Here is a 15,086-nt window from a genome sequence, read left to right on the forward strand (position 1 = left end):
CCACTACGTTGCAGAGAAGTCTCCTGGAGAGTAAGACATGTAGATTAATATGCTATCCATTTGTACAACTCATTTTGCATTGTACAGTAGCTGCTCTTCATACAAACGTTGAGCAAATACAAAAGAAAACCTATATGTGATACAAATAACATGTAAAAGGGGACACGATGCACACATTCAGCTAACCTTTGGCAACTTGGACAAACTGTTTCCTATTAGTTTATAACTGCTTCTCCTTGTTTATTTTCTATGTAAGTGACAATTGGCTGCATTAATCAAATTGTCTTCATTAAACTTTAACATTTTTCTATTGTATATGGCTGCCACCTGCTGGATAATCAGTGTATTACAATAAGTAGTAGTTTATCATTTGCTAGTTGCCTAGTATCCTTTAAAACCACAAAAGTATTAGTAGTAGGAAAGCATGTTCCACCCTATGAGGGTAAATTAGTAGTTGACTCAAATTTTGACCATCCTTTGGCTCAATGCAAAATTAAGAAAATTTTTTGAACACAATGGACTATTTACTGTTCCAACAAAACAGCAAGATACACAGAAATAAAAATGTATTCATTGTCAAATGATAGAAATAAAACCTTATGACAGAAAATGTGAATTTATTTGCTACGAATATTCTCTGATGAAGATAATGAAGACGTTCTAAATAAAGTTTATGAAAAGTATAGTACTAGATTCTGGACTGCCAATTTAACATTTCTAAGACACAATAACAATTAACGGCATCTTATTAGATGATCTTTTATCGTCTCTGCTGGTTGTAAGATCTAAAATCTTTATTAAAGATTCTCCATTCAAAACGTTCAAATTCCATCTGAAGATTGCTCGAAGTACATTAAATCCTGAAAAATAAAAATATAATTTTTAGAAATTGGTATTGATTCCAGAACAGAATAACTTAAATTGCTGATACAATCATATTTATTTGGTAAAACAAAATGTTAAAAGGATGTTTTCATGCTTTATCATTATATGCTTATGTCTGTGAATAGTACATTGTTTTCGCCGATTTGCACTTTTCGCCTGTTTTCAAAGTATCTTTGTATTCAATTCCTGGCGTTTTTCCCTAAGTGGAGAATAACCAGGCAAAAAGTTTTCTCCATATATAGGCAGGCGAATTGGAAGTGCAAAATCTCTATTTTGGGGTGCAAATGTGGGGATTTTAACCCATTAGTCACCCTGGAGTCGGTATGTATGACCGCCGGACCTATGAAGATCCCGACTGAGGTGAGTAACTACCCTAACCCTCCCCTCTCCCCCCCTAACCCTCCCTTAGGAGTGCCTAACTCTAACCTCCCCCCTTAGTGCCTAACCCTAACCTCCCCCCTTAGTGCCTAACCCTAACCTCCCCCCAGGGGGCCTAAACCGAACTCTCCCTCCCCGGACCCTAAACCTAACCCTCCCGGGGGTTGCCTAACCCTAACCTCTCCCCCGGGGGAGCCTGACCCTAACCCCCCTTTCCCTAGCCTAACCCTTACCCTCCCGGGGGGGGGGTTGCCTAACCCTAAGTCCCCGCAGGAGACCCTAAACTGAACCCTCCCCCCCATCGGCTATCCGCTCCCGACGCCCGGCATATCTACGATCGGTATGCCGGGTGTCGGAATTTTGGCATGGGGCTAATGATAGGCATCGGTATTTAGATGCCTATCATTAGTCCCATGCCGGGATTTCACTGTCGGGAAGCCGGAGGTCAAAATGCCGACCGCCGGCTTCCCGACAGTGAAATCCCGACAGTGACTACATACCAGTCACCCCCTAATGACAAATCAGTTTCAAAGACTCTCAAAAAAAAAAAAATTTAAGAAGACTGAAAATTTAAAATGTGTTGTAAAATGGGGAAAAAGTGGGGGGCCTGGTACTTTGGGGGGCTAAATGGATGGAACGGGTGTTTTTGGGATTGCACGAGGCTGCAGCAGGTGTATTTTTAAGATTTTTAATATCTTCACTTTAGAGACTTCAAAATATACTAGTGCCCATTTTCATGTACTCCAAATTTAAGCAAATAGCAGCCAATTCTGATACTTTAAGGACACAAAACACTTTTATTAGGGCTATTAGTACCCCTCTATATTGATTTCTAATGTTAGTGCAGCTTTTTCTGGGGTACAGACTGATTTACCCAAAATCTTAGGCACTTTTGGCCAGTTTCGCTATTCGCCGTTTTTTTTGTGTGTTCCGTTTTCGCGTCTTTTGGAATTGAATACAGAGTTAAGCGGGAGCGCGCAGGGAAAAAGTGTCGCCTAAAAATAGGCGAAGGTGGCGAAAACATTGCACCTCGACTTTGGCCGCTAATTGATTCCGGCCCAAAGTACTAGGGTTTGCGGAATAATATGGCAGAGTTGTGGAGCAGTAGATGTTGGCACCAGCTGACGGGGGAGAGGATATTTATTGCTATGTATGGAGAAGGAGCATAGTACATAGTTTTGTGGGTGGACCAAGATTGTTAAAATGAGATAAAGGGGTAGATAGGGCCCATTTTTAGGGGCATTTATTGCCATGTGGATGGCACACTGTCAGTTTCTGGTCCTTACAGTTACTTACATTTCTATCTAGCTTGTCTGGGTTGTGGCCTATAATTTTAATGGATCATATTCTGCTTCTCACTGTTGCACAAGGAATGACATTACTACGCACACTCTGACCTATGCAGCTAAAAATTTCACACTCCAAAGTGACACTTGATTAATATGTGCAATATATTTGTCTAAAAATGGCAGTATTGCTGTTAGAATGAGAACTGCAGGTGAAAACAGAAATGTTTTATTTAATGGAAGGAGTTCTAATGTTGGAGGTGATTGGACACTGGTGTGATGGTTACACTTTTAAGGGGAAGATGCACTAAGCCTTGGAGAGAAATAAAGTGGAGAGAGATAAAGTACCAACTAATCAGCTACTAACTGTCATGTTACAGGCTGTGTTTGAAAAATGGCAGTTAGGAGCTGATTGGTTGGTACTTTATCTCTGTCCACTTTATCTCTCTCCAAGGCTTAGTACATCTCCCCATGCAATCTCTTGGAGGTAAAGGGGTGTATTTACTAAGCAGTGTCGGGAGACAGAGTGAAAAGTGATAAGAAAGTGACAAGGTGCCAGCCAATCAGCTCCCAACTGTCGTCTCACAGGCTGTGTTTGAAAAATGACAGTTGGGAGCTGATTGGCTGGCACCTTATCACTTTCTTATCACTTTTCACTCTGTCTCCTGACACTGCTTAGTAAATAGACCCCTTAATCTTTTGTCACTTCTAGTTTTTGGAGCCTTCCCCTGAGGGTGGTTAGTAGGAATATACCTTGTCATGTGCTGGGCTACCAACTTAGATACACTGGTAGCAGTGGCCCTACACCCATTACTATTGCTTTCCTTGTGGACCATTTTCCCGGAGATATGGGTATATGCAGTAAACCCTGCCACAGTTCCATAGTCTTCAGCACATGCGCTGGTGAGATGAAGGGGCGCATAGAGAATGCATATGGGCCTCCTCCTCTGATGAAACACTTTTGTCTGGTAGGAAACCAAACCTAATAATCTGAAACATAACATGCTTTGTCGACAATGCAGTTGGGCCGCTATAATATGCCAATGCGAGTATCAGCCTTCCCCTGGCTTAGTAGCATGCATCTGAATGAGCAAGGACTGAGCCGCCCACTTTCAGCATCTCTACACGCTGTAACACAGCTGGTGATTCTCGATACTCCACCATCGGCACACCATCGGCACTTGCACCAGCTCCATGGCAGGTGCAGTCTTCTCCATCTGAACATGGTTGGGCTGTGCACCTCAGAACGCAGTCACCTTCACTGACACGCCTGGGACACTCCCATAACACGCCCATCAGATGGACTTTGTTTGCATTCTCTTCAGGCCACTTGCCAGTCACCACCCAGGAACGTCCATCACTTTGACTCCCCATTTCTGAATACCGTCTGTCCCGATCGCAACAGTATCTTTGTGCATACACTCTGTGTAACACATGCACCATAGAGGTCTTCAGGACTCTTTGTGCATGCGCAGTTGCAAATAATTGCTCAACTATGTGAACATCAGTATTGTGTTAGAACTGTGTGCACCTCTGCATTAGGCCTATAGTTACACTTAGATGTTTATTGTTTTATAAACGTTTTAATTTCATGTATCTGTATTCTCTTTCTTGTTACTTCACAAAAATACATCACCTTGTACATCTGTGTTCAAATTATTGTACTTTTATGTTTGTATGTACTCAGCTATGCTGTACACTGCACATCTCACCACGTTTCTGTTTGTAAATGTGCAAACACAACAATATTCAGTATATCATGACATAAATGAAAGAGACCCATCGCTTTAGATTTGCTTGACCTTGGATGCTGATATGTTGTGCAATGATCGCCATCTTGTGGTGAACGAAGATATTTAATAAATGTTTTTTGTTTTTACTTTATCTAAAGTTACTAATATAAGAACGCTGTGTCTTTCTGTTTGTGTTTGTTGCAAGTTGGCGCAAAAACTACTGAACCGAGAAGTTTGTAGTGGAAACTCCTAGAAATAACCTGCACTTTGTTTCATCTCGATCCATCAAGTATACAAGATAAAGCTGGGTAATAACAATAACTAAACTTATTGACATCATCAATGCAAGAGATCAGTGTGGCACCATGGGCGCGGCCGGTAAGGGGTGGGGGGAGAGTTGCTTTAGGCCCAAGTTCCCTGGAATAGTATAGGCTACATAGAAGTCTGTGCACTGGGCACACAGTGACATTGGTGAGTGGTGGATAAGGGCGCTGCTGCCACTAATCTGTATCACACTTGCAAACTCTCCCTCATTGTCAGGGAGACTCCCTGAAATAGTAGCAATCTCCCTGACTCCATGAAGAGTTCAGCAATCTCCCTGATTGCACCTTACCCCTATTATGAAGCTGTTAAAATAATAAAAAAAACAGATGTATACATTCAAATGGAATCATTAGTATAATTTCCCTGCATTGGTTATAAGGCACAATCCCTATGGCTACATGCATTTTCTGAAAAGTATTAGTGTGTTTCATCAACAAATAGAACTTACTAACTGCTTTGAGGTCGTTTACATTTGGATGTAAGGTAATTTTATGACACGCCTCTTAGATGTAGCAGTACACGCCCACATTACCACCGCACTCATAGGTGTCGCTTTCACAATCTCCCTGACATACTTTATCAAAAGTAGGCAAGTATGCTCTGTGTAGCGCTGCTGGTCATGTGGGCCACTCCCGCGACAGAACCCTACGCAAAGCAATACAACTAGAACACCTTAAATAATAAAATGTTGGCAGAAGCGATTTCATCAGCAAGTATATGATCATTCTTAAAGAAGCACAATAATTCAAGTGCAGCCACAAAACATCACCCTAAGCTCTGTGCAGAGTTCTTCATGCTTGAACACCAGATTCATTTAGTATCCTAATCATGAGGTGGGGGGTTGATGAAGGAGGGGTTTTATCTGGCTTTTGGTATTTACTATATTAATTGTTCCTTTTTTTCTCACCTGACAAAGGTCAATAAAGAGCATTAGAATGGGTTGACCTGCCCTTATCCACTTTTAGGAAGATGGCATCTCATCTTTGGGGATGGTACCAAAAAGAGGGGATGTCATACGCTTTATCCACATTTTCTATATGGACGACATCTGAATAATGGTATCAATTGCAACGTCTGTGTGATGCACAGCTTTTGAATAGGTGAGGGAGATGGTAAGATATTGTTATCCTAACACATAGACTTACCATACTATTCCTTTATACCGGGACACTCATGAATTACACAAGTTCTGTAGCTAATTAAAACCGAATGAAATGCAGGCTTGAAGTCAGCCAGCTAGAACCTGTGTAATTCACGAGTGTCCCAGTTTAAATTTATAGTATTGTAAAATCTATTTATACAGAACCAGCTAAGACAGAGAGTAGGTCTGGCTTCTAAATGTTGTGTGCTGAGTTTAGTTTTGATGGGCAAACCCCATTTTTTGATTGGGTGTTGAGTAGAGATGTTTGCAGTTCGGTTTTCCTGGAAACTGAACACATCCACAATTAGGGATTCCGAGTCGAACCGAGCACCGGTACTGGTCTTCTCGCCAAGCTCAAAACCCAAAACAAGGCAAAACGTAATTTTCCTGGTGCCAGATCTCGCATGTTTTGGATTGCATTTAAAAGTTCCTCCCTCGTTATCAGGCCTCATTTCACACAGGAGATTGGAAGGAGAGGGTGTGGACTGTGGGCTGCAGCACTGCAAGACACTGTGCTGTGTCTGTGTTCCAGGCCAGGCACTAAAAACTGCCATTAGAAGCACTGTTTTAAAAGTACAGTGTCATTAAAAAACAAAAACGCCATAGAGGCACCATGGACTGTGGGCTGCAGCACTGTGTTGTGTGTTCAGAACCAGACACTAAAAACACCAATAGGAGCACTGTGTTAAAGGGGCTCAGTGTATTAAAAAAAATGCCATGGGAGCACGGTGAGTCCCTGTGTTGTGTGTTCAGGTCCAGGCACTGTTAAAAAAAACACTGTGTTGTGTGTTCATTTTCAGACACTAAAAAAAGCTATTAGGAGCAATATGTTATTAAAAAAAATGCCATAGAAGCACTGTGAGGCACTGTGTTATGTGTTCAGGGCTACGCACTGTGTTAAAATCATTATTGTGTGTTCAAGCATTGTGTTAAAATTTTTTAAAATAAAACACTGTGTTGTGTGTTCAGGCATTGTGTTAAAATTTTTAAAATAAAACACTGTTGTGTGTTCAAGCATTGTGTTAAAATTTTTTAAAGTAAAACACTGTGTTGTGTGTTAAGGCTTTGTATAAAAAAATTAACTTCAATAGTGTTCTATTACTAGGAGCACTGTGAGTCAATATGGGTCAGTCGATAGAAGAGTAGGAGCAGCAAATCAGTACTAGCGCTGCGACTGCTGCCAGTCATTACAGTACTTTAACATCTACTAAAGATGGTCCGGGGGAAAATTTTTTTTAAAAAAGGTGCACCTGAAATTTTGACAATATTTCACAATGTTGAAAAAAACATCATCTCTAATAATAAAGGGAAAATTTACTGCCAAAAAATGTAAATTGCCAACATTCCATACACCACACATTTTGGCAAGGAAAGGCTCAGGCCATGGCCTTCCTTTGTGAGTGGTGGTCCTGCTACTGCTGTTTCACTAGAATGCCTATTGCGGAAGACGGGGACAAACACAGTCAGGCATCTTCTGAAACCTCACATGCAACACTTTGTCACACTGAGGGCCCTATTTTTCTTTTTTTTTTTACTTAAAAATGTGAAAAAGGTTGTTTTCACACCCTTTTCACATTATTTTAGTATCACATAAATGTGTTATAGAGCTTTTGGAGCAGTTTTCGCAAAATACTACTCCAAGCCCTTTAATTCGCATATTTTTAGTAAGCAGATCTCATTTCCCATACTTGTAGTGGGAAATGTGACCTGCTTCAAATTTACCAAACTGAATTGTGAAAAAATATCAGGGGGAACCCTTTGATAATAACGACACCTGGAGATGGCGTTAAGCAGGGTTCCACCCCGTTTCCCCTACTTTAAATCAGCCTTCACTGTCATAGCATTACAAGCATGAGATATATATCACTTAATCCATGTGTATTTTCCCATATAATTCAATCAGATGATCATTGTAACATATATACATATCAGGTGAAACAGATTAGTATATTAAATTAGGGGTAGGGGGCTGGGGAAGCACTTCTGCACTAGGTTTAGGTTTAAGAAAAATATACTGTATATACTTCTGTAATGGCCCCAATTAGACAATTTGTGGTACATATGAAATCATTCTATGGGGGTGCTGCCAAGGACAATAAGTAGGAGTTTACAAAAAAGAGAAGAAAAGGGTATTGTCTCTTTGTTGGCGCACATAGAGGATAATTATATATAAAATATAACTTTTATTAAATAAATTATTTAAAATTTTATTTTTTGCCTTATTAGTGAAATATTCCAAGAAACAAATATAATAAAAACATTGAAACAAATGTGTGTCTCAATTGATATTAAATTATTAATAATTCATTTGTCTCTGTGTCCCTTTCAGTTATGTTTCTGAGTAAAGATTCTATTAAATGTTGTTGTCTCCAGTGTCATTAATCATAACATATATTTATATAGTTGAAATCAATTAGCCCTGCATGTACTACCCACAATTGTAGTTAGATATACTGTATTGAAACTAAACCAAGATATAAATTCCATTGGTGATATTATGCTGCCATCTATTGGTTATGGATTGCATCATAATTTACTGATAGAAATGTTATAATATTTAAACTAATTAATATGCGGACATCTTAATGCCCTAGTTGATATTATTGCTTAACCCAAATATAAGGATTCCCTTGTATAGCTATAGGGTTTATTCGTGCAGTATGGTACTGTATTTTGTTTGTGCTCAGAATGTGTTGGTTTTAATTATATCTAATACAATACAGTGCTATTGTTGTAGCTCCCTCTATAGGGCTGCAAAATTGGTTTAATAAACTGTTACTCACTCAGACTAACATTACTGAGTGTTTAATGTAGGTTCCTCATGCCCAGCTGCAAGGTTTAATCACAAGTAGTAGTATTGGAGTAGATTGTATATATTCACACTATTTGCTCAGAGTAACACTATAACAAAGTCTGAGTACTAGGAAAGCATGTTAATGCATGCCTTTTCTTCATTGTGATAATCACATTTGCTTATACACACAGTGGAGGCAGTGCTTTCAAGTGCTATTAACACAACATAGGACACTATCAGCAGCAGGAGCTGCAAAAAAACGACGTACGTTTCACAAAAGTTATGTTTTTTCAATACAGTATATCTAACTACAATTGTGGGTAGTACATGCAGGTCTAATTGATTTCAACTATATAAATATATGTTATGATTAATGACACTGGAGACAACAATATTTAAAAGAATCTTTACTCAGAAACATAACTGAAAGGGACACAGAGACAAATTAATTATTAATAATTTAATATCAATTGATGACACACATGTGTTTCAATGTTTTTATTATATTTTTTTTCTTGGAATATTTCACGAATAAGGCGAATTTTTTTTTAAAATAATTTATTTAATAAAAGTTATATTTTATATATAATTATCCTCTATGTGCACCAACAAAGAGACAATACCCTTTTCTTCTCTTTTTTGGAAACAGATTAGTAACAGAGTATTAGAAGCAATGTGTTAAATTAAAGGTCCCCATACATCTGCGACAGATCATCATGATGTAGCAATTGGATTGTAAACGCTGATCCGCCAGTCGGAAATGCCGAACGACAGCCATCGATGTTCCGCGTTCTGTCGCAGGAACGGTGACATTCTACATGTAAAGTTTCACTAATCTGCCAATCACGATAATTTTTGATCGTGAACGGCATATCTGTGAAATCCAACATGTTGGATTTCAGCGATCCTGCAATGCCGGGTTGCAGAATTGCTACATCGTGACGATCCGTGGCAGATGTAAGGAGACCTTAACTTCAAAGTAGCAATTTAAAGGAGCTCCAATTCTATCTGGTTTTTATATATAAGAATACATAAAAATAGTTTTCATGAAACTTTACACAAACATGTGACAGTCTCTTAAGGCATGTCTGATGGACTGCAGCACTGATCACAGTGTAAAAAAAAAAGCTAGGAAGAAATAATGATAATATTTACAAGCATCCAGATTGGTAATCAGTACACAGGTGAGGTCCTCTGGGGCTCTGGTCAGCTGGTCTCCAGGATCCTGCTCTGTGACCCTAATCAGCTACTCTTACAGCATAAAACATGTGACTGAGGTCACGGGGCAGGATCCCGGAGACCAGATGACTGGAGCACCAGAGGACCTCACCGGAGCATCACTCAACAGGCAGGCAAGTGTCAGCCTAATGGGGGGTTGCAGCAGAACCGTAACTAGACTTTTTGCTGCCCTGTGCCAGAGAGTGCATTGGCACCCCCCATTTATTAAATAGGAACATAATATAGTGCACCTGAAAAAGGGCCATGGCCTCATGGAGAAGGGCTAGGGAAGAGATAGGGGAGGCCTGGAGATGCTGGGGATAAAATAAGAGGAAGCTACAAGTGAGAATGATGATAAACAGGAAAATTGACAGGCCCAAACAGCGCCCCCTGCCCTGCGGTGCCCTTTGCCATGGTACTGGTCGCACTACCCTAGTTACGGCCCTGGGATGCAAGGGGAGTTTGTAAGGGAGGGTGATGGAGTGTCAGCTTAGCAGGGAGGGGGGTAATGAGTTGGAGAGGTAGGATTGCGGGGGTATGAGAGCTGGCAGCACATGTGCAGTCACACTGTCAGGGTATTTTTTTTAAAAAAATACCCTAAAAAGGTGTGCAAGGAGGATTCGCAGGTATTGAGTTTTCATGCAAGCTGTGACCCTGCATACGCTATTTGATACATCCTTTCGATGTATTCAAATATTACATTGCAAATATTGGCAATATTATCATAACATCCGCATCTGAAATGTGAATTGTAATAAATATGGCCCTTAGTCTACATGTGTCATCTTTAAAACAGGCAAATGAATTCAACACAAATAAACTAAGGCTGACGAGCAAACTGTGTGTTACAAATCTAAGTCCAAGAGGTATATTTACTAAAGTGCAGGTTTTTAGGAGTGGATTTGTTGCCCATAGCAATCTGATTGGTTGCTATGGGCAACAACTCCACTTCTAAAAACCCACACTTTAGTAAATATAACCCTGTGATTCCACGACTGCTATGTGTAAATCTGACATTACTTACACTGTAATCCTAGAGAAGCCTCTTTTCACCATTTTTTAATTCTTTTATTTATTACCATTTATTTATATAGCGCACACATATTCCGCAGCACTTCACAGAGAATATCTTACCATTCACATCTGTCCCTGCCCCAGTGGAGCTTACAATCTATATTCCCTACCACATGCTCACAAACATACACACTATGGTCAATTTTGTGGGGAGCCAATTAACCTACCAGTATATTTTTGGAGTGTGGGAGGAAACCGGAGTACCTGGAGGAAACCCAAGCAAGCACAGGGAGAAAATACACTCTGCACAGTTAGGGCCATAGTGGTAAACAAACTGATGACCTCAGTGCTGTGAAGCATTTGTGGGTATGAGCAGCAGTGAACATGGTGACTTAGAAATTGAGGATGCTAATTTGGAAATGCAACAAGATGAGGGGGATATTTGTTCATCTGATACTAAAAAGGATGTTGATAATGAGGATGTTTGTGTCAAACTAAGTCAGCCAACAGTGGCAGCAGTTCTTGCTTGTGGTAAAAAGAAGGCCATTTTTATACCTGGACATTAGACCAAAGAAGCCACCTCTTTCATGTGGGATTATTTTTAGCCAAATCCTGACATTTGTCAAGCCATTTGTACCATCTGTGAAGCTAAAGTAAGATGTGGAAGTGACTTTAACCATCGAGGAACCTCCTTCCTGTTAGGTCATTTGCAGCGAGTTCATGCAAGATATTTGGGAAAAATCTTAAAAATCCTATAAAAAATAATAATAACAAGCAGTCCAGCATCAGCTGCCAGCAGCATGGATAGACTGCAGCACATGCTATCTCCACTGCCAACACCTTCATCATCAATTTCCTCATTAGTGATCAGAGGTAGTCCTTCTGCATCCAATTTGTGAAGGCTTACTGACTCCTCCCCTATACAGGATTCACCAGATGAATCCTTGCATACTAGGGCTGTGCTAGGGGACCAAGAAGAGTAGTAGTTTCAAACAACAAATGACTGTGAAACAATCCTTTGCAAGAGGAAAAAAGTATGAAAGCTGCCATCCAGTTGCACAGTGAATCACTGAAGCCATGAAAGCTATGCTAGCATTAGATCTGTGTCCAATATCTGACATCAATGCAGCTGGTATTAGACAGTTACTTGAGGTCCTTTATCCCCGCTACCAAATTGAATCTCGATTCCATTTTACCAGAATAGCAATTCCTCTCCTGTACCGGGAAATAAAAAAAATATATATATTCTTGGCCTAGAAAATGCCATTGTGTGGTGTATCCAGTTAACTACAGATATGTGGACAAGCAGTACTGGCCAAACTAAAGATTACATTACTGTGACAGCACACTGAGTGGATGTATCACCTTCAACAGCAGCAGTAGCTAACACACAACAACAGCTCATTCACAGGCAGACTAATCTCTGTATCACCGGATTCACTAAGATGCATACCGTTGTCAACCTGTTAGAAAAACTCAGGGATGTCAAAGAATAATGGCCTACCCCAATTGAACTCTCCTCAGGATTTGTCATTTCTGATAATGCAAGTAAAATTATGAGAGCATTATAACTTGGTGAGTTCAAACACATCCCATGTTTTGCCCACACTATAAACTTTGTAGATCAGATTTAAAAAAAAAAATGAAAGGAACATGCAGGAGATGCTGTCTGTGGCCTGAAAAATTCCTGGACAGTTTCAGCATTCAGCAACTGTGACAGCCCACTGAGTGGGTGTATCACCTTCAAAAGCAGCAATAGTATCTAAGAAAAACACCAGATCATTCACAGGCAGGCTACTCTTTGTATCACCGGCTTCACTAAGAGGCATACTGGTGTCAACCTGTTAGAAAATCTCAGGGAGGTCATAGCAAAATGGCTTACCCAGCTAGGACTTTCCTCAGGATTTGTTATTTACGATAACACAACTAACATTATGAGAGCATTACAACCGGGGGAGTTTGAACACATCCCATGTTTTGCCCATTCAATATACTTGGTAGTTCAGATTTTTTTTTAAATGAAAGGGGGGTGCAGGAGATAATGTTTATGGCCCAAAAAATTCCTGACATTTTTGGCATTCAGCAACTGCATATAGAAGATTTCAGTGGCTGCAAGAAAAATACTCATGCCACCAACTGAAGCAAGAGATAGTGACCAGGTAGAATTACTCCCTTTATATACAGTATATATACTTCACCGAGTGAAGGAACAGCAACAAGCCATCCAAACCTACACAACAAGCCATGGTATAGGGAGGAATGTACCTTAACCCAGCACACTAGATAATATTCTATGTTTTATGCAAGCTACTGAAACCATTTAAATTAGTAACAAATTAAGTGAGTTCATACACTGCCAGCCAGAGTCAGGTGATTCCCTTAATAAAACTACTGGATAAGCAGCTAGAGAAGCTGAAGGAATAGATTAAACAAATTGACTCAGCTAAGTATGTTGGACTTGTACTTCAAAATCTTTATTCGCTTTGCTAGAACCAAGGTTGTCAACACCTTGTAATTGGATTCCTACATTTTGTACGTTTTGTCTTTCTTTTCAACTGATACAGATCTTAAGAGATGCAAAGAGCTCCTTGCAAGCAAGTTGTCAGCTCAAGTGGCACATGATGACACAACAATGTCTCCTGATTCAGTTTCCCCTGCAAATGCTGCTGTCAGAAATTTTTTTTTTTTTCCTAGAGACCCACTGGTGATGAGGTCAACTCAGCACACCAGAGGGAAACTACATTATGAGATCTGGTTAGGCTTAAAAGAATTGCCCAAAATTATTGGCACCTCTACTGTGACTTAATCTGATACACTAAGCATCAGTAGAATGGCGGAAGATTATTTAAATGACAATTAACAAATTAGCATGTCACACAGTGTCTTTGAATACTGGGAGAAGAGAAAGGGAATATGGAGCCCCTTGTACAAACTACCTTTGCTTTATTTAAGCTGCCCACCATCCAGCGTGTACTCAGGAAGTGTTTAGCACAGTCAGGAACCTTGTGAGCAATCATCGTAGGAGGCTACTTCCCTCAAAATGTGGAAAAACTGATGTTCATAAAAATGAACTACAAATTCTATGAGTAAGACCTTAGCTGCCAATTGCAACAAAGTACAGAAACTTCTGTAACTGATGATTCCAGGTTGGATGAGCTAATATTGTGTGATTATGAACACTGATGAGGATGAGGATGATAAAATTTTCCTACTGTAAAGATGATTAACTACACTGTTAGCCACCTTAAGCCCATTGGTAGCTTATTTTGTGAGGGTCCAAACCAAAAAAACACTTTACCACAAAAGTGGCAGTTGCTGAACTGTTTGGTTTGTTAAACTATGCATGTCCTGTTTTATATACAACATAAGGATAGGTGGGAGGGCATAAGAACAATTCCATCAGCACCACTTTTCATTACGGACTTTGCCAAGATTGTGTCTGTTTGACAGATAGTGTATATTACTGTACCTTACAGTGTTGTTTTATATCTTGAAATGCCATCCACTTTGGTTGCTTGTTTCTTATCATTTTTTTTCCATTTCTATGATTTGTTTTTTTATTGTTATAATAACACTAATCAAACAATCAATCAATCAATGCTTTACCTAATTTCCACTAAATACTCCACATCTATTTACCTGTGCTGGCATCGAGCCTTTGATCTAGTTCTTGATTAGTGAAAACATTCTATAGCATTGTATAGTTTATATTAAACTGTCATTCTATCTTCCAGTGCAGTGCCACTCTGTTTCCTAGATGTGCTTTATTCATTTTTAAACTGCCATGATTTCTGTGCCGCTGCTCTGTCGCTTAGTTTAGTCAGCCAGCTCACTGCAGCCTGTGGCCAATATGGGTGAAAATAATATTGTGAGCTGTGAGGTGGTCAATGGAAATGACTGGATATTAATATCATTCATATTAATAATACTGTAGGAACAAAAATAGGCCAAAATTACATGATTTTGGCTGTTTTTATTGATTTATTTAAAAAAATGCAAATCTAAAACCAAAATACTTGAAGGTGGTTTGGCAAAACCAAAACATGACAATGAATTAGAACCAACACCAAAACATGTGGGTCCACGCACATCTCTAGTGTTGAGGGATTGCATGTAGTCCCCTCCGTAGATGCATGATTTTTTTGTATATTCTTAAGGCAGTTTTGGCCAGTGTAATCATATTTTAAGGGGGTCCCAGAAGATCATTGCTCATTTTAGGTTTCCTTGAGCTTCTGGAACTACATTAGACTGTAAGCATAGTTTGGGACTGTGCCATTTAGGTGAGCTAGAAGTTAAGGTTTGGGGCAGGATGC

At 39.7% G+C, this 15,086-nt stretch overlaps 1 protein-coding gene across 2 annotated transcripts in view; it reads right to left on the minus strand.

Annotated features, from left to right (window-relative positions):
• Positions 1–694: 694 nt before the first annotated feature.
• Positions 695–15,086, minus strand: part of PLSCR5 (phospholipid scramblase family member 5) — a 171,877-nt gene continuing 157,485 nt past the window's right edge. For both annotated transcript variants that reach the window (XM_088472080.1, XM_088472081.1), the window contains one exon: positions 695–860. In XM_088472080.1, the coding sequence (XP_088328206.1) occupies positions 822–860 (39 nt within the window). In that variant the 3' untranslated portion in view covers positions 695–821. The remainder of the gene's footprint in view (positions 861–15,086) is intronic.

The sequence above is a fragment of the Taudactylus pleione genome, unplaced genomic scaffold, assembly GCF_031769625.1.
Source record: "Taudactylus pleione unplaced genomic scaffold, aTauple2 ptg000120l, whole genome shotgun sequence".
NCBI lineage: Eukaryota > Metazoa > Chordata > Amphibia > Anura > Myobatrachidae > Taudactylus > Taudactylus pleione.